General features: G+C 39.4%; 1 protein-coding gene across 1 annotated transcript in view; it reads right to left on the minus strand.

Moving 5' to 3' along the window:
- Positions 1-4,479: 4,479 nt before the first annotated feature.
- Positions 4,480-21,281, minus strand: part of ASCC3 (activating signal cointegrator 1 complex subunit 3) — a 555,582-nt gene continuing 538,780 nt past the window's right edge. The window contains exons 38-42 of the mRNA XM_019537809.1: positions 16,621-16,772; positions 13,832-13,982; positions 7,455-7,664; positions 5,373-5,548; positions 4,480-5,281 (exon numbers count right to left, since the gene is read on the minus strand). Coding sequence (XP_019393354.1) covers positions 5,134-5,281; positions 5,373-5,548; positions 7,455-7,664; positions 13,832-13,982; positions 16,621-16,772 — 837 coding nt within the window. The 3' untranslated portion in view covers positions 4,480-5,133. The remainder of the gene's footprint in view (positions 5,282-5,372; positions 5,549-7,454; positions 7,665-13,831; positions 13,983-16,620; positions 16,773-21,281) is intronic.

Consider the following 21,281-nt stretch of genomic DNA (forward strand, 5'->3'; position numbering starts at 1 on the left):
AGTGTTGAGACATTATAAACTGAAAACCAACTAGCAGTCTTGCAGCCTTTGTCCTCTGAGGCCTTCCTATACTTTGGACATGATGGTCAATGCTTGGACAAAGTGGCTTTGAAACTTCTCTGGGCAGAAGAGATGTGTGGAAGCTTGGATTTAGACTGTTATCCAGCATGAAGAGATGTACCAAGATACCTTCTTTTTTCCAACAATTGCATATTAGGAAAGGATACTATTTCTAGATGCCCTGTGATTTCCAGCTTTGGCCTTACTTAGTAAACCGGTGAATCAAATCTCTTGATGGTGAAAGGGCAGAGACTCCCTCTGGGAGAAAATTAAAAAATATTCAAAAAACTGATTTCTCTGTGGAACATGAGGAAGAGGTAATGTAAGACAAAGATGCACATTCCTCAACTCTCCTGGCTAAGATGAAGATTTTTAAAGACAATGCTGCAGAGCCTGGAACAGTGCAAGTAGTCTCAAAGCAGATGATATTTCACAGTGGCACAAGGTTCAGACTGGACTGATAGACTTGATAAAGAAGCAGTGTTATGAGATGGCATTAAGAAGACTAGTTAAGAAGAAATATGACTGTGAGTATTTGGAGGCTGGTAAAGGAGACTGTAGATACTTGGGCTAGAGCACCTCCTGTCTGTCATCATGGCCACTGAGGACACTATTGCATGGCTCAGCGATTATGCACATGCTGATTGACTGATCGCTACAGTGTGTTAGACCCCAACTCAATGTGGCCCCCAATGACTAGGAAGATGACAATCCAATCGCTCATGAGTCCTGTTACTCATTAGCCAGAGCAGACAGGGAGCAAACGCTACTTGCACACATTGCTCGCAACAGCTTTTTTCTGAATGGAGACAGCTTCGGACTAGCTCCCAAAAAAACCAACAAACCAGGGAGCCGCAGTGAACAATAGTTTTTTCCCACATTTATACACTTTGGTTTATACTCATGAACATTCATTTCACCTCTGTCTCTCCTTTTGTTCCACCCATTTCTCTTCCCACCTCAAGCTCTGCCTCCGTTTACTGCTTGCTTCATTAGCATGGGATTGCCTATGCTTTTTATTCATTTACATGTTTTTTTTGGTATGAGTGCATGTCTAAGACCTTGACTTCTTTTCTTCAGTCAATGGGTGGACTTTGATCAAAACCTGGAAGCTTCTGGAGGCTTCTTCACCAATCACAATTCACCTTTATGCATATGTTCATTTCGGATTCTGTTACCAATTATGTGTTGTTTTTCACATTCCAGTCTACATGAGGCCTTGGTGGGGCAAAATGGGAAGAGTATACCCCATTGCTTCCAAGGGAGAGGCACAGGGAAGCAAGTAGTCTGATGGGTTTTCCTCGTTGTGTCTTATCTCTCTCTTTCCTATTTCATTTTGGAGCTACTCTGAGGCTCGAAGATGGCACCTCAGTAAATGTATATCAGGTGTTGCTGATTGCAGCTGAAAGAGACAAGGGAAGCCTATCTGTAAACTGGAATGAGAAACTGGACATTAAAATCTTGTATCTGAATTGGCCATCATCTAACTTTCAGAGGAGAACTATTGTATTATAACCATAGTGGTTTATAGCTACATCACAGAAGTACTGATAATTTGTACCTGTTTTCTATGTCTGATTCTTACATTCTTGTTAGAGTCAGTCACTGATCATCCACTTTCCACTGTTAGAAATAATTGGAATGAATATATTGATTGTTCCTTCTGAGCAGCTGTTTCGAATGCATCAGAATTTTTCTTGTTAGATTTTTTAGATAACCGTTGATTTCAATCAATTTGCTTCAATTCATTCTGCATTACTTTTGACTGCCTTTGCAAATCCAATATTTTTGCAATGAACTCTCAAGAGTGTATCAAATATATTATTTCAAGATACGGTGAGCTGTCCAAAAAAACAATTAGCATAGAAGGCAAGCCAAACTAAATGTTGAAACTAAATTCCAAGATTCAAAGGGCACAACTGATATCGAGCACAAGATGCTCCATCTGGTTCACATGGAAGACCAGAGATCCCTGGGAAAGATGTCCATGTGAGGTCCAGCATGCATTTTTGTGACATGTCGTTTATGCAGCAGGCAAGAACCAAGATCATCACCATGGCATATTATGTGATTGTGGCATAGCTTTATTTCTATACTTAATTAGAATTATTAATAGAAAATGTTCTTTGACAGAAGCCAATGATTTCCTGGAAAAAATCTCTTTCAATTCCAATATAAAGCACTTGGAGTAATGTGTTGCAATCCATTTTTCTAAATTACCTGTGTAGATAACTCACACTTTGCCTATGAATTTTAGTTGTCCAAAATCTGCTTGCTGAAAAAAGAAATAATGATATGACAGTATATACAGTCTTAACTTAAAGATAAAGCAGGAAAGGCTGCTAATAAATTTCTTGTTTTATTACTGTCCTACCTATCAGAACATGGTTGCCCTCATAAATAAAGTTGCATTGTATTGACGAAAAAATGAAAGCTAACATTACACCTAAAAATGCTTGAGATTTCCTTAAAAGTAAATTGAATAGGGGAGAAGCCTATTTAAAAAAAATGTATGTGTAAACGCTTAGAAACACAAAATAAATCTTTTTTTCCTGTCCCTTACATTTTGGAGCGCATAGTAGAGTATATTTGCACCTTATAGATTACATCAGAGATGCTCTGATGAAGTAAACTGCTGCTTACTAAAGCTTATGCATCTCTGTTTTAGTTAGCTTATAAGGTGAATATTTATCCTGCCGCCTTTTGCCTGACTTCAGGCTAACTTGGCTAACTACCTCTTTCTGCATTTTGGAGTATATCACAATTGGATGGGAAAGTGCAGCTCACTTTAAAGCCTTTTCAGTATATTATTAAGGCTCCTGGCTGATGTTACATTTGTCATGGAATTAATTTAATTTTTGCATGTTAAATTGCCAGATGCTAATTTATGAAAAGGGTGAATCGCCTCAAATTTTGCATGTTAAATTGCCAGATGCTACAAAAGGGTGAATCGCCTTGAAGATGTTCCTTGTTAAAAGTGGAACTTTTTTGTAGCAGGTAAGTATTTTGCTTTATTTTTAACATCTGGCATGTTATTTAGACCTTCCATTATCCCACGGTACTCTGCTATCCCTCCTCCTTCAAGAGAGGGAGAACAGCTGGCTCTCAGTTCGCAATGTAGGAATGTAGCAGCAGTGGCAGGGGCTGACTGAGGGGGGACAGAAAAACCTACAGCCCTTGTTACCCCTGGGCTCTTGCAAGCAGGTATAATCCTGCTCTTTAAAATTTTGGGCATGAGAGCAGCCTCAGAGGGGAAGCTGCTTCATAGACTGGGGCTACCTGTGCACCCTTTTAAAGTGCTGTGGTCAGCAAAAAAGTTCCAATGTTCCCATCATGTGAGTAAATTAACAACTGCCAGTACCCTTAGAGTGAGTCCTTTAAACCTAGGTGGTTTCAAGATGTAGTGGCAGCACATTTTTCAGGTTTTTTGGCAGGCAGCAGAGCTCCCTACACAATTCAAGTTTGGTTTGGTACATGAAACAATGTCAGCAGTAAAAAAGCCCACTGAATGCTACTTATCTTTAGTTAAAAGCAAAGACTAATACTTGCAACCCTGAATTCCTAAAGGTAGGCTTCTACTTCCATATTTAGAGCATCTGGACAAACATGGCTGGATTTTTTAAAGAGCTTAACATCTTTGAAAAGCAGGATTTTTCTAATAAATATAGGATTTAAGATCCTAATATGTTGGGTACCCAGATTAAAAAATTCTGGCCAAGAGATTTAGCTGGATGGGGTTGCCTATAACAAACAGGAGAGATTTGAAAAAGAAAAGGAAAATATGAAGTAGTATAAAGATGGCATTATAGCTCCAATTATTTACAAAACTAGTGAGATAAAGTTAATGATGAAAAGGGAAATAGCAAAACTTTGTTCAGGCTTACAAGCAAAGCCAAAGGAGAGCCTGCTATTTCATCATTTGCAGAGCAGTATTATCAACTACACTAAGTGTAATACAAACACATAGGAGACAGTCTCTGGCACAAAGAGGTTACAAGGACAGAGTAATGTATAGACAGCATTTAAAGAAAATATCAAAGGTACCAATACTACATGAGTTTCCAGACACTAGACTAAGTGAGCAAGAGGATGTATTTAAAAATGAAAACGTTTTGTGAAAGAGTGCAATATTAGCCTTTAGGTGTTGCTTGGACTCCACTAACACAATACCATTTCCAGATACATATGGAGATCATAGTCTTTTTAGACACTGTGCACAATTTTTTTGTGATTTACAATGACTGCATTATAAAAGATTGATAAAATAATATAACTAATGGGAAACTTTTCCTTCTTAATAAGTTAGGAAAACAACATTCACTTAGTTAATCTAGTAATGCGCAGAGAGGAAATCTATGTTATTATATGCAAGCATTTTGTTTTCAGTTCATTTTGAAATCAACTGTAGACTCTTCAGCATAACTTTCCAATCAGATTTATTAAATGTATAATGAATATAAATTTGTGAAAATGTTTTTGTGAAGTACCACCTCCACGTGGTATACTTAAGAGATGTATTTTATCACTAAATGGCATTTACATTTTATACTGAAGACAGTGGTACAACAAATTTCTTACAGATATGTCTTATTATAAACTAAATCTTATAATTCACCTCAGCAATGTTTTCTGTCATTTCTTAAATCAAGTTTTGTGCATTCTCCGCATAAATTAAAAAATCCATTTAAACAATATGAACACGTTGGCTATAGAGCAATCATTTCCAAATGAAAACTACAGCTCAAAATGTATACAAGTTAAAATGTCCATACTTTCTTGTTCTGAGTTGCCAGAATACAATTCTGGCATATACATTAGCAGTAAAACAGATCCATTTCACATTCTGAAATTTTTCAAAGATGAAATGATAAAAGGCAACACTTTGTAAAGGAATAAGGCCACTGTGGCTAACTCTGTGTTACTAGAGTCAATACAGCAGTCACTTTTAATTTCCTAGGTGTCTTGAGGTTAGAAGTTGATTCCACTAAGGCAAACATAATTTCTCTGTTGTCCAGAATAACTGAACATCCAGGTTTCAAGCCCACTTCTTTTAAACAGATTGTTCAGGTCATGTTACTTCAGAGGCAGGTGACTCATTGCATCAGAGATCTCAGTATTGACCTGTGCTGAGCTGCTGGCTGGTATGACATTCAGATAAATGTCATACTGTTGGTCCATGCCAAGGTAACTGTCACTCATGAGATACAATGTGTAGATGTATCTAAAATATAAAAGCAGACTCATTAGTTTCTTTTTCAAATCCTCAACATTTAATTTCATAACACTCAGATAATTTTAATAAAAAGTCTTACTTTCCAGGAGTTTCTGGAGTATAAAAAGCAACTGAAACAGAGCTTCGGTTTCTGATGTATCCAATCCTTTTCAAAGCAATAAGTTCTTTTTTATCCACTTCCCCAAGTATCAAAAACCACCCTTCATCTTTGGCTTTGGGGAATCGAGGAGCCACCGCTTTACTGTCTTGCTTTCTCTATTAGGTAAAAAAAAAAACCCCAAACAGGTTAATGCAACTGGAACCCCCAGTTTTCTTTTGTGTGGGAGTGAGAGAGGATGATAAACTATTACAGAACACCAGGATCAGAACACGTTGTCATTTTTCCTAGATAAAGACTTTTGGTAAAAATATGAATCACAGGAAAACAGAAAACAAGGCACTTAACCAATTAGTAACTAAGCCAATACCATCTGTACAGAAAACATCGTCCCCTTTTTATAATTTAGTCTAAAAACAGAGTGAATGCTATTCTCTGTAGGATGACTAATTGTAAATCTTCATCTTTAAATAATAGTAATCAACATTGTCCAAGATTAATATAAAGACAATGACAGTACTTCTAGCCTTTATTTTAAGTTGCTGTAGCAAAATGGAAGATTATTTCAGTGATTCTTTAAGACGGTGTCTTTATTGCTGAAAGCTGAAAATACTAATAATAATGCAAATTCAAATCAGCATTCATTTAGTGCACTGTAGATGGAGAGGTTTTGCTAAAGATTTCCAGGGAAGCAAATGAACCAGCAGTTAGTGGCTTCATACAGTATTATGAGAAGGGGATCTAAGACTGTGGGGCGGGGAAAATTCAACGGTTAAGGGCTTCAGGCACCTCAGCAGTTTCTGGCTGGCTGAAGCTTCTTGTACGGTACAGGGAAGAGGAACTCTTTTCTTCCTTCCAGTTAACAACGTTTCCTGACATTCAGATGCAAAATACTCAAGGTATTCAGCTCTGAAATAAATAAAAAAAATGTTTGCCTCCCTATTATTCTCATTTGCTCTTAAAGTATGAGGGCACCATTTCCTAAAAGAGGAATTTAAAACTATTAGACTCATATATCACAAAGTCCTGGACTCCACATAACCTACAACTATTTGGCCCCCTCTTACAACTCCCCATCACTTTTCCCATAAAAAAATGAACACAACAAACAACCCAGGGTAAAATCCTAGCCCCAGTGATTCAGTGGGAGTTTTGTACTGATATGATGAGACAGTATTTCACTCCAAGAATCTAACTAATTCACACACTTTGGAAACCTGGATGTTAGGGCTCTCCTTTGTGCTGCATCCACTGATGACACTTGGGACATACAAAGCTTTGCCACAACTACAAAGTGAATGTCATGACAGTATTACAAGCCAACACTTAAGCTTCTGCTGTTTGGGGGTTGAAGATCTAAATAGCTCATTTTTTCGAAGTAACAAGTATTTTTCATGATTCAATTTCTAGGTGAGAAATTTAAAACAAATATAAAGGGGTGTAATTTTCAAAAACTGCTGGAAACTAACCAAAAATGGAGTCATTGGTGACTTCTAAAAATCAGACTACTATGTATAAGCAAAGAAGTGACTATGGTTGGGGGAAGAAAAAAGGCAAGGAGAACCATGATGAAAAAAACATGTCCCTGATGGATATGCGAAGATCACATGGAAAACTCAAGCTAGGGAGGTAAAAGGTAAACACCTTAAGCCTATTACTGAAAAATAGTGAAGTGCTTAGCAGAGGACTGTAATTCTTTTAAAAAAAACAAACCAAAAACAACAAAAAACACTAAGCAAACTTACAATAATTAGAAGGAGTTGAACTACTAATACAAATATTAGGGAAATGCAGAAAACTGGTTCATGTAACATTTTCGACAAATTTACCATGTAAAAACTAAATAAAATATTACATATATCTGAGCTATTATCCTGTGGTAACTGGGTAAATTACCAGCCTATTACTAACATTTCTGTCTTTGCACAAAGCCGTGAAAAATGATGGCAGAACTCATGATAGCATTAATAGTCGAATAGGATTTTGTTACTGTATACCACACTTTTAGTAATTCAGACTATTGGAATCTAGTGCACTAGAGAAAGGAAATTATGAGTACTTTACCTGATGGTACCCCATCTGGATTCTCTGAAAATATATCTGGAGCACATATTCTTGATCAGCATGTAATTTGATCCAGTTTTTTTCATCCCTCCTATCTGTTGCCAAAGTAGAAATAGGTAGTTCATTCTGCCCCTGAACTGAGTCATTCCACCAGCCTTTAATGCTCAGATGAACATTTATAATTGGCAAGTGGGAGACGAAATTCCAAGCCTGTGGAAGAACAGGTCGTAAGTAATTGGTTAAGTCCTGCTTCAGCTACAAGACAAAGCTGTAAAATTCGGCCATTATAATAGAAAATATAACTGTACATTCTACACATTTAATGTATAGTTAAAAAAACAAATTTTTTTGTATTAATAAGATTCAAATAAAAAAAGTCAGGATCGTTACTGGAAAATTCTCTTTCAGTAACTTCTTACTGTACCTCTCCTAAGTGAACAAAATAATTGTGAAACTCCTTATGTGCACTATATATTCTCTACCATGTTTACTGTATGTCTGAATAAGAAAAAAAACTGTTTTCCACTTCTGGTTAAAGTATTATTTCCTATAAGCACTAAAAATTCCTATAATTAAGTTTTGAATTAAATCTTTGTGGCATAATCCATAATGAGTCAGTCAGTGCAATGCTAATTAGCGATGGGCAAACCTCAAAGAGTTCAGAGGATCAGTTCAGATAATTATTAGACAGCTCATCTGAAGTTATCCATACTTTTAAAAATATGTTATACATTCATCTCCTTGAACATTTGTTATCCTTACAATTCTCCTGAAGACTCTTCTCCTACCTTATCATGGTCTTGGTTTTATCCCTCTCTGCATCCCTGATATTAGGAACACATGACCTACATTATTCAATATGGTACTCCTTTAGTACTGGATGTCATGGCCTGAAAACACACTGAAGTCCTATAGCCCTAGAGTGGGGACACAATACACAGTAGCAGGCAGAACAAGTAATGACATAAACAGTGGAGCTAAAAGTGGTGGCAATAAAGCAGATTTTAATTTAGGAGGCAGAAGATGGGCAGAGATCAGAGTGATAGGTATATGGGAAGTAGAGAAAGAAGTAAAAACTACCTTGGAACCACACAGAGCTAGAAGAATAAGGCCAGGGGCAGAAGTTACACATAAACCAGCTTAAATGATCAGAAACTTGTTTAAACCTGTAACAAAACAGAAGCTCAGTGCACATAAACCAGTTTCAAAATGGGAGAAATTGGTTTAAGATAAACCTGGCTGAATGTAATATCAGACTTAACTGAATTGGGTGAAACTGGTTTATGAAACTTCTGTCCCAGACCCTTTCCTGGTTCAAGTTAAATCACAGTCCCCCAGCATCCCAGCATGCTTTCTAGCCCTGGGCTGGGCTGTGCTGTGCTGTCTGCGTCAGACAGGAGGGCTATCCCCACCTGGCCCCTGTGCTGGAGCAGTGAGGGCTGGCTAACAAGGAGGGGGGAGGAGCAAGCCCGGCTGGGTATGCAGCCTAGTCCACAGGGGGGACTTTCTCCCCCCCAACCCTGGGCAAACCCCGGCTGAGGACCTGGGCCACGGATGGGGGTTAAACACCCCTTCCCCTGCTCAAACTTACTGCTGGCTGCAACTGTGTACAAATCCCAGAGGCACCTGGAAACAGGAAGAGGAAGTGATTATCAACCCTGCAGTGTCCTGTTGTTGTAATTTTGGACTGCAAATCCCAGAAATCTTGGGGGGAGCAGGAAGAGGAAGTGAACATGCAGCCAGAGAGCCCTGTTCTAGTGCTCCATGGCTTTCTGGCCTGAGCTGCTGCAAACATGTGGCTGCATTTCATTAATCAAAGGTAAATGTCTGTTCACTTCTGTTTCAGTTGAATCTCTGCAGCTTAGACTAACCTGCAAAGACTGAATCAATTCAGCCTTGAGCTTTTTGACTGTCTGTACCTAGCCTAAGTATTGAAAAAACTTGGGGATTCCCACAGAATCCCTCAGCAATGCTTAGGGACAGAAGTGATTCCACCTTTGGCTGGGGGTGGGGGGAGGGATGGGATGGAGGCTAGGAAGAAGAGAGAGGGAGAAACCTACTAACACTTCATGAAAGAAACAGGATTGAGGTATTCACTGAATAGTCAACAGGAGAGAATGCAAAGAGGGAGTGGGACCATCGGCGACTGGTGCCACCTTACTTGAGGGGGGGCTTGTGCTTCCCCAGCGACCAGTCAATGACTGGGATGGAGGGTCCCACCGCAGCTGATCTTGCCAACTGGGGGAGGGTCTCCCCATGGTTGAATTCACTCACCAGCTCCCAGAAGTGGCCATGGCATTTCCACTCCCCAGCTGGCGCTCACAGGGGAGGGCACCGGTGCTCCCACTGGCCCCCTTGCCCATTGCCTAAGCAGGGAGCGCGGCCTGCCAGGGGGTGCACCAGCACTCTTAGAGGGTGCACATGCACCTCCTACGTGTCGCTACTGACTGGGACAGAAGTAATGAGCATGGAAAAGAGGTTGGATTTCTTTATCTTTATTTTTTCCCCCATACCAATGTGACCATTTTGTACACAAAATAAAACAAATTAAATAGATTTGGCTTGCTTTCTTGGATTACATTTTCAATGCTAATGGGTTTGAAGTCCTGAAAAACACTCACTGTGATTCACAATTATGGTAAGTTAGTAGATAATGAAGTTTACCAGTTTCCTTAGCTAGCTTTAATTGACAAAGGACAGGAAAAGTGGACTGAAACCCTAAGCTAAGTAGACAGACACTAGGAAAAATAACACAAGCTTCCTCCCTCCAAACTGAAACCAATTTACAGCCCAAAGACACTCTCATTTGATAAATGCTACTAAGATTTCATTACGCTTATATACCCAACTTACCCACTACCAATGCATCATAAAATCATCTATGATAAACTATCTTATTTGCCTGTCTACACTGATGTCGCCATACTTCACTGGCTACCGACCCTTGTTGTGTGACCTAGGTTGAAGCATGGAAGCATTCACATACTTCTCTTGTTGAAAATAATGTCAGGTGGAGTCTGCTAAAATCTCTAGTAGCATACTTCTCTCTCTCATAAATACACATATCCACAGATATGTATGCTAAACCTTAGATCTATTCTGCATAACTACTGAGTATCATTTTCAAAGGTGCCCAATTAATTTAGGAAAAAAGACCCAGATCTGCAAAGGAGAATAGACTCAACAATGTTCAGCACCATCACACCTAATGATTAAACACGTGTTTCTGGGAGTGGAATTCACTATGCCAAGGGAGCAAATCCATAAGGAAAGTTAGGAATCTAAGACTGAGATTCAGAGCACCTAGCATGCTTATCAGAGGAATGGGCAGAAGGAGACACTAAAGCAGTGGCTTTCTACCTTTTTTAGACTCAAGGCACCTTACTGTAACTTTTATGAACTGAACCTATTTCAAACACTAATTTATTACAGTATTTACCCTCCTTGCAAAGGGGCGGTGCTGTGGGGACGGGGAAACAGCCAGGCAGGGACTAAGTCTGATCCTGCACTTACATATTTATCTCCTCGCATCTCGCATATGTGCTCAGCACTCCAGGGCACCTAAGCATCTTGAGAGAGAATCACTGCACTAAAGAGAAGGGCTTGTCTGAAAGCCTACCTCTTTCCAGAACTAAAGCACCCACCCTGGTATTTACAGACAGACTGAAACCATTTCTTTGATTTAGCTATCTTACTGCATTCCACTGGATGCAGATGACTAATTCGGTCTTCTAAAATGTAGTGGTACTCCCACCCATGTTTTACATAAGACGTAATGGTCAGAGCATTTGCCTAGGAAGCAGAAAAATCCAGATGTAATGCTCTGGTCAGCCTGAAGGGTTCAAACTCAAACTCCCACTTCCCAGAAGAGCATCCTAACCACTAGTCTTGAGGCAAAGTTGTCAGGAGGTAATTTCCACCCTTTGGCTGATGCTGATACTGGGCCACTGCTCAGCAAAGAATGCAAAATTCACAGAAACAGAAACAGAAACAGTAACATATAGGGACACTGAGTCTGTGACTCTCAAAACAGATTTAAGTCTGAGACAGGTGCCAAGATGTTGAGATATTAAAATATTGGTTACTTTGAGCCCTGGTTGGTCACAAGAGATCAGATTTAAGAGCTAAAATATTGAATATAATATTCTAAGATTTAAATATAAAATATAATATTTACATAAAAGCAACTATAGGCCTTTTTAGCATGTCTTTCTTCCTTCGTCCCTTGCACAGTTTGATTTGTGATAACTGAGGCACACAGGTTTACAGATGAAGGAAGGGAAACAAGATGTCCTACTAGAATCATTTTTAATAATTTGTCAATCATTTTTTATTGTTTTTGTTCAACAAGAAGTGTGGCATAACTGTATAAGTCAACATATAAATATATTATGATAAAATATAAGGCTTTATCAGCCCATATTTGGGTTGCTCTGCATAACTCGTTCGTCATTTTGACATATAAGTTATATGGCTATTTCATACCCTCATATACGAGACCCCTCCTGATTTTTTAACGTATCATATATCTCCTCTTTATGTGCGTCTATATTTACAAACACACATCTACATATACATACACATACACAGTGTAGGTACACACACATATATACAAGCTATTTTTGAAGAAACTGCTAAGACATTTCAATACCAGCCAAACATATTTATCTGAGGATTAATCTTCATCTATTGAATCAGACAAGAACACTGCCATGCATACAATTATTTAATTAGCAGCCAAATCCTCTGCCAGTCAGCAGCCGTTCCAGGCATACTGATGGGGCAGTAGATGCAAATCTCACAGTAGTACTGCTTTTTCTCATTACTACTGCAATTAGCACTTAAATTGATGCTTTAAACATACTAATTTCTGGAATAATTCAGGATTTGTATGTTACCTGGGATCGCCTCACTGCAGAGACGACACCAGATTGCTACGCAAATTGAAGCACTTTTGAGCCAAATAACCATCATCATATCAGACAGAGCCAATTTGCATTTGCTTTTAAAGATAACAGAATGGCAATTTATGCAAATAAATTAAGTAAGTTTACTTCTGAGTTCTCCCTGAACTAATTATAACAATGTTCTAATTTTTCATCACATCTAAAACTTGGACTGAAATCAATATGTATTATGTTAGAAATCTGTTGTTGTTAAAGAAGACCTTTTGATTTAAATAATTTTTTATTCAAAATTTTGATGGTAATTTAGTTAGAAATGAAGATGTTTGTTATAGGCATTTAAACGCCCTCCTTTTTGTTTGCATGCTGGTGTTTGGTTTAACAGAAACTAAACAGCCAACATATATCATTTTTACCTTCAGCTAGGAACAGTTAGAATTAATTTTCTTAATAATATATGTTTTGGAGTTTTCTTGTGTAGTATATGGGCATTACACTATACTATTGCCTGGAAGTTATTTAAAAAGACTACTACAATAAATAAGATAACTATAGACAAAATATTTTGAAGCTGTAGTTTCCTTTCCCTAAGAAGTGGTGAATACTCATATGCTTTTTCTCTTTCAGACAGAAGTGGAATGCTGGATCTTTTAACAACCTACTTCTCTTAGTAACTGTTTAAAAGTACATTTCTGGAACTAGCAACAATGACATTTGTGATTACGAGACAATTCTGAGAAGTTTCATAACGGCTGGCAGATAAAAATGGCCTAGTCAAACACGTCCCAGGGCACAAAGAACAGTACAGTACTTATATATGAATGAAGAACCAGGATGCTGTTACTGGTTAACAGGGAAGGGGGGTGGGGAGGAACTCACCTCCCGGAACAGGAGCAGCAACCTATGGTCCCACAGGCTGGATCCAGCCCGTGGTGCTGCTGGATCTGGCCTGTGGACACGGGACTTTGGAGACAGGGGGCTTTGGTTATGAATGCATGGGTGCTCTCCCCATGCCGCTGCAGGGAATAACTCCAGCTACAGGTGGGTCCCCGCCACAGGTGTAACGAGACAGCTGAGTGCCCGGGACAGCTGCAATACATGGTGGCTTCTGGCTGTCAGCGTGGCTGTGAGGTTATGGCAGTAGCAGCTACTTTTCTGCCAGCCCCACAAGCTGGAATCCCAGGATGCTGTCTCAGCCACCTCACCTTAGTCATGCTACTGGTCCTAGTGTCTGCCTACCCACCTGGCTCTAACTCCAAGTAAGTCATTCTGGTTTGTGATCAGAAAAGGTTGCCTACCACTGCCCTAGAACATGAGCTCTATCTTCAATTTAGAGTAATGATATATTACAGTTTTTGCAGAAAATCATAGGATATTTCCAAAGGGATTTAAAGAGATTGTTTCTTCCTCCACTCATTTTTCATTCCAGATCACATCTATAACCGACTCTGAACTCATGACAGAAAATGTTACCTGTGTAATGTGTGCAGCTTGCAGCTCGCCATTTACAATGGAAGCAAAAATGTTTTCTTTTCCTTCACAAGCAGCAATCAGTTCAGGAAGACACTCAATAGGTCCTTGGTAACCTCCATGTGTGGCCTTCCTTTTTCCTTGGTTCCACTTTCTGATAAAGACAGGAGTTAGAAAGCAAATGATTATGCTGATACAGGTTTACAAGGACTATAAAGAATGGTAAAAAGGGAAGGAAGACATAAAAAAATGTAAGTGTCTAACCCATTTTGCTCAGATGTATTCTACAGAAAATTCACCTGAGGATGAAAAAACATCTTCCTGTTAACAGCTAAAGTGAAAGTCTGATTAAGACTGAGCTACCTGGTGCTGAAAATGCAATGTTTAAAAATGGTATCATTGTTAGGCTAGTATTAGAGCTGCCCAGCATCAGACATTTCAATGTTACTTGCAAACCAGTTTAATAATCAGCTAAAGAACACAATTGTTTAACAAAATCCTTCATGTTACTGGTTTCTGTTTGCAACTTATTTTTATATATGTGGTATTTGTATTCCACATTTTGAAACTTGAAACTTGTGTACAATGGGGCCACCTGTTTTAATGAAATGATCAGTTTTGTGAGAGATGAAAGACTGAAATTCTTACATAGCCAGATTCAGATTGGTCTCTGAGATCCATGTCACATGTTCACTTACTTGTGTGATGAGATCTGATCCATATACCAGCTGTGGCTCTTGCTATACTGCATGTGCATGGTTAAGATGTGTGATTTTGGGATCAGGGATCAGATCTAATGGTAGTATTACTACTTGCCAGTACAGGAAGAGCCTGGGATCATGATCCTGCACTCCCCCTACACCAGCAATTTGAAAGCCTACAGTCCTATATGAACCGGCCAGGACCAGCAATCAGCTGATTCCTGGTCCTGGCCCTGTGACTATATCAGGGCCTTGAATCGGCTACAGTGAGACCTTGGACTTGTGACTTACAATCAGCTGATTCCAGCTCTGGAGCCACACAGGAGACTGGAACTAGCTCTGGTTTGTCTCTACTCTGCCACGTGTTCAATTTAAGGTGTGATGGAAACTAGGCACAAAAATATTTCATGTCTTTTGTGGAATATTTTTATGGCTGGTTTCCTGTTTTGTCATGTCATTCATTCCTTAAACATGTGGCAGGTATACTATTTACAGTGTGATTAACAAGTTAATCACAACTTAAGTGTAATGTCTGTCAGGGGTGTAAGGCATCCAAATGGGACTTAAATGGAATTCCAGTGGTAAAGTTCCAAAGAGCAGTTCAGTCTGACCCTGCTCTACAAACCACAAAGCTCAGTATGTAGCCAGATTTAGGGAGTGCCTTTCATTTTCGACTTCAAAGTTCCAGCTACACATATTTGGGTTTCTGAGCATGCCCAGAAGCAGTTTAGTATAATCACCCGCATGCCTAACTGCTTTAACACTGTTCTGTGCTTTAATTTGAGCCTAATCTGGGGAGACCACAAGTTTCCAAAGAGGCACCCGGTCTGTTAGATCTCCTTCAAGTATGCCTAAAACACATACAAAAATAATTAAATTTAGCTAAAAAATGATAATACTGCTGCTAACCTTTAGTCCAACAGCCCAATGGATAAGAAATGCAAGGCAGAAGTGGAAGACTTGTGTTTTAGATTTTCTTCAACCTGAGGGGAGTCATACCCATCGCTCCCACCACTGTCCTAACCACCAGGCAATAAGGTGAGGCTGGGGTCCCTACTCCGGTTTACTTATGCATAGCCCTTTAATACACAATACATAAAAAGTAGTGGGAATGTGGACCCATTCCTTCCAGGCTCCCCATTCTTTTCTGGGGAACATATTAATCATTATGCTACAAAGGTAAGCTTCCTCTTCCCTTCTAGCCCTAAGACTCTTGCATTCTTGGCTCGTTGCCAAGTGGTCCAGCATAAAAACAGGAATGTGGACAATGTTTCTCCCTGTCTATTCTATAACTTGGTAGTTAATCCTGGAAAGTGGGGATATGTACTCAAATCCCTTCAGGCTAAGGGAGGGTAGAATCCAGGTTTCTGCTTTCTGGGCAGACAGAGGCTTAGCAGGGCAGCTCAACAACCAGGACAGCACCAGGTGCCACAATGCTGATGGTGGCAGCAGAGTCAACTACAGAAGTGATTATTTTTGTGTCCCCCAAAGCAGTGTCTGGAGCTACTGCCCAAATTGCTCTCTTTCAGTTACATTACTGTTCCTGGGTGCATCTCTAACGACTGTGCTGTTGGTGAGCACTGCTTCTATTATAGGCAAGGCTAGCCGTTCTGAATCACAGGCAACAAAGACTCTTGGTACTTACCCTCAGAAGTTGGACTAGACCCAGTGGATACCAAGGGAATGGAAGTGCCTCTTGTTCAGTTTCACTCAGAAGGGGTAGGGATTCAGACATACTTCTACGTTTAGTATTTCTTGCTAGCTACCTTTAAACTTTTTAAATCATGTATCTGTCTCTTTCTGTTCTTTGTACAGAATATCTAGGCATCCACATTTAGGTGGGAGCCCGTCCAAAAATTCATCCCTTATCCATTTTCTGAAATCACACTCCTAGAAATACAGTCTGGTGTTGTCTGAGGTCTGAACCATGTAGGAGGTAGTTGAACTTTGAAGTCAGCAAAATCAAAGCATACAAAAGGCTTAACTTTTGTTACATGCTTGAATACTCCAGGACACAATGAAGGCATTCAATCATGGTGAAAAAAAATAAGTGGAATGACATGATCTGATTATGAATGTTGAATTACTTACCTAAAAAGGTGAAGATGGTGTTGCTCTACATTGGGCAAAGTAAGCAGGGAAGAGTCATGTATCCATCGCCCTTGGATCACCATCTGCACCAGATTGGTGATATTCAGAGCAGCCACTAGCCATCCATGGTATGCTGCAACATCCAGCATTGCCTAAGTGAACAAGACGCATAAAATAAAAGAATTTAACTACCTCCCTCTTATTCTTTCCAGATGCATACCACTAAGAACATTTGTTTTCATGATTAATGTACAAAGATGTAGGTTACTATTAAATGGGAATATGACTATTTTTGAGTCAACTCCAACTGAAGTCAACAGGAGTCTATTGACTTCAATGGGCATCTGATTAGGTCCTAAATCATCATTAAGAATTTACCTTAAATCGAGCAGCAGTATTTGCTATTAGAAACAAACTCCAGGTTTGGCACTACACCAACCTAGAATATTACTGAGAATAGCTCCCAGTTCTGCCTACAAGATATACATCTTTTTTACTTGGTTACTTAACAGTAAAATGATAAAGCTACAATTAAATGCAATATTAATTTTGAAGGTTTCCCTATCAGACAAAAGTTGGCAAACCAGCAGAATTATTTAAACATATTTTATCTACTTTACAATATAATGAATATTAAGAGTGTGTCCTTAAAATGAATATGTGATGACTAATAATCGTACCAAGCATTAGCTAATATTATAACTCCCCTTTTATATATGAGGAAACTAAAGTACAGAAGCAAAGCAACTCCCAAAACATAATCTAATGAGTTACTGGCAGAGCTGAGATTAAAGCTCAGAAAATTTCTCATTAGGACTAACTGGAAAACAAGAATTCCACTTAAGAAAACAATTTCAGTTCTTTGTTCTGCATTGGCACAAAACTGAGATCTTTAGAATCTTTCTTCCCCAAAATGTGAGATTAACTTCAACATGCTCAAACATAATTATTAGCTCCAAAAGAACTAATAACCTGGTGGGTAGGGCAGCTACCTGGGAGACACCCAGGTTCAAATCCTTCAAATCAGATGGAGCAGGACCATGATTCTGAGTCTGTCATATCCCAACAAGCTATAATTTGCTCTAGAGCGGGTTTCTCTCTCTCATTTTGAGCAGAAATTCCATCCTGAATTTGGTAGATCATCTCAAGGAACGTTTTATCCAAGCTGATAAATTTGTGTGTCTGTGAACTGACATTTTCTGACAAAATCAATTTAACTGAATAAAGCCCCAACCAAATTGATTCACAACTGCCTGTCCAATCAGACCATACTACCATATTTACTCAAATCCAAGATGACATATTTTCCCCATTTAACACTGAGGAAAAAAGCTTCATTTTGGATTCAAGTACGAGGCAGTGAGGGCACAGGAAGCTGGTGTCTGCCCTCTTGCCACCTCTGCTGTCCCTGGTTGCTCCCCTGCCTGACTCCCCTCTGCAGCCTTGGGCCCCCTTGCCCCTACCACCTCTGCACTCCCTGTGCCCCACCTGCCTCTGCTGCATCCCTTTGCTCCACTCCAGCAAGTACTGGCTCCACTGCAGCCTGAGGCATGAAGCACAGCCCCAGTCTGGCCTGACAGCAGTGGCATTTATGAATGGGTGGGCAGACATAGGGGGCAAAAGACAGGGGTCAAGCTGCTTGACCCCCTACCCCTCACTGCCTGCCCTACCACCCCTAATAATTAGAATCTAATTATTGGGGGTTAACTTAAAGTCAAGGTCTTGGATTCAGGTAAACTACTTATAACTAAGCCATAGATAGTTTCCAATCCTATTTGCAATTTTATTTAGTTAATTTTTAAAATTCAAAAGGATGTAGCTAGCTTAAGGCCCAATTCTGCAAAGACCTAAACATATGCTCAGCTTTATGCACTGTGAGCAGTTCCAAGTATTTCACTGGGATGCCACAGTGTATAAATTAAGCATGTGGATAAGTCTTTGTAAGATTGGACCTACACTCTTTCAGGTTGGTATAAAAGCATCTCTCAGAACTTTTCCAAAGGATACCAAATCGAAACATTTTTTTCAACACAATATTTTTATACTGAATTCAACTCCACAAATTTACTGTAGACTATGAATATTTTACAACAGTTGTTTGGATTCACGGAAACATTTTTAGTTGATGAAAGAGATTCTAGTAAAATGTTTGTTTTTCAAACTGCAATAATAATAATAAACATAGCACTGAAAAGTCTTTGTTTTAGAGACTGCTAATTGAATTTAAATGTGTATTTTTAAAAGCTAATTGTCAGGTAAGAAATTTGAGGTTTAATTAACATTTTGGAAAATGGTTACAAAAACAAGTTCAGGAATGCTCAATAATCCTTTTCAGTTTGGTGCTTTTGGAAATATTAGGCAGTGTCCTTACTAGTATTTTCCTAATCCACATTCTTATTTTTTGGCCCTTGCTATGTTACACCATTAACTGGTTAATTATACAATAAATTTAAAGTGGCTACATATACAAAGTAATTATCATACAATAAAAATGACTATATAGCTATAACAAGAGCCAACCAACTATAAAGTCAACGCTTGAAAATGTGTGCAACTCTATAGCTGGTTTCTATCTGGCTTTAATATGAACATGTAGCTGGGCCCCTAAAGAGAGAAACCTGTAGTTTCCTTTTTTTCAGACTACACTTAAAACATGTTCTTTTAAGACAAATGATATTATTTTATGCTTCCCTGAGAAAGCACATACTTGCAATACTTCTGACTCATTTTACAGCCCACCAGTGGAATGATGAGAAGCTGTCCATATTAGTCTGTACATTTAATCAAATGTTTTACAGACAAACAAAAGGCAGCATTTACTTAAGGCAAACTAAACAGTGAAATCTTCTTTAAACAAAGGAGTTGTTTACACATGCAGAGCTGTTTCAATTAAATTACACTGATTCTGAAGAAATGCTCAGTTTAAAGACACACAAGCTGGTTTCAGTAATGGCCAGACACACAGCTTACTTCAGTAGTTTACAATGCCATTTCAACAGGTTTTATTTCAGGCCAGGGTGATAAGATCAATGACACACAGAAAAATATTTTAAGTTACCCTAAAATGCCCTGGTTCTGCCCCATTTCTCATGAAACTTGTGCCCTGCAGCTAATGATGCTTTGCAATTTTTTGGGTGGCAGGAACTTAAACCTTGATTTAGGACTGAAATTTTCCCCTTGCCCTACATAGACAGATTTGCTTTTACAGATATATATTTGTACCTAAGTGTGATATATATACATATATTTGAATGTATACAGTATAACCTCATAAATTCTTGAAAATCCAGCACTTTTTAAACATACATTACATAGGCGAGTAGCAGTGGCTGGTCCCAGAGCAGTGGAGGGGGAAGATTGCAATGCAGCAGCTGCTGCCGCCACCCACCACCCCATGCCACTGCTCCACATGTGGCCACTGCTACCCACTCCACCCTGCTCTGTGACTGGCTGTCACTCTGATTTAAAAAATCTGGAATTTTAAAATTTCCGGCAGGTGCTTGGTCCGGAGCATGCCGGATTTATGAGGTTCTACTGTATTATCTTGTTAGTACCTTTCAAATAGAATTCTCCAGCTACTTCATGTGTCTTGCATAGCATCTGGCAAAATAAGCTGTCACCCATGAAACATCATGCCTTTCTGAATCAGTTAGTTTGTAAGGCCTCATACAGATATTCAGTTTCTCCTGGGAGAGTTGCTGCTCTTCCTGGAGAAACCTAAGGTGCCACCCTGTCCTGACTTCTGCCTGACTTTAAACTAACATGGTTAACTACCTGTCTGCATTTCTTGGTTTTGTTGTTACGCAGACAAACATGAAGGGAGCAACTTCACAGCCTACGGACATGTGATTATTCACACACAGATTTCCAGGCACGTGGAAAGAAGAGTTACCTTCAGCATGTATGAAGGAGAGGATTACCTCATAGATCATACTTTTCACCTACCAAGACAGCGCTACATCAGCTCTTTTCCTAGGCCCTCATACATTAGGCAGAGGCATAAGTTACAATTTTGGCACCCTGGGTGTGTGGGGGAAACAAGAACTTACCTCTTTGTGCAGGGGCTGCTATGGTATTAGTGGTGCAGGCTGCTGCGGCCCTGAACACTGGTGGATGCTGCAGTGGAGGGGCAGATTCCCCAGAAGCATCCATTCTGACATGCCCTCTGAATCAGTGCTTGGGGAGGGTGCCTCCCGCCTGCAACAATTTACACTAGTGTATCTAGGGCTAGATCCTATTCCATCTATTATGCATTTATGTGGACTTAAGCACTTAAATATGATTCCATTACACCCTGTTCAGGTCCCTGGAAATCCAGTAATGCATCTAATTTTTATAAAACACTGTTACCTTACACTTGAGTCATAAAAATAGCAGCAAGAAGGAAAGAGAACCTTTCCCCTTTTGTGTTAACAGTTTTTCAGGGTCTCAAGCACGGTGGAATAGAATCTGCCTTCTAATGCCCACTTCTCTTTTCTATCTCTGGCTTTCTGTGTTGCACATATACTCTGCCTTCTCTTTTTTCATTTTTTTCCATTCTGAGGGCATGGGCAGACCTTTTGCTTCACAAGTCAGATGGGCTTGCCAGATCTATTTGTGGGCCAGATCGAGCAGGTGGGCCAGATCTGGTCTGCAGCGAGGCTTGGATCCAGCACATATGT

This window comes from Crocodylus porosus, unplaced genomic scaffold (assembly GCF_001723895.1).
Source record: "Crocodylus porosus isolate Cpor-Errol unplaced genomic scaffold, CroPor_comp1, whole genome shotgun sequence".
In the NCBI taxonomy this organism is placed as follows: Eukaryota; Metazoa; Chordata; order Crocodylia; family Crocodylidae; genus Crocodylus; species Crocodylus porosus.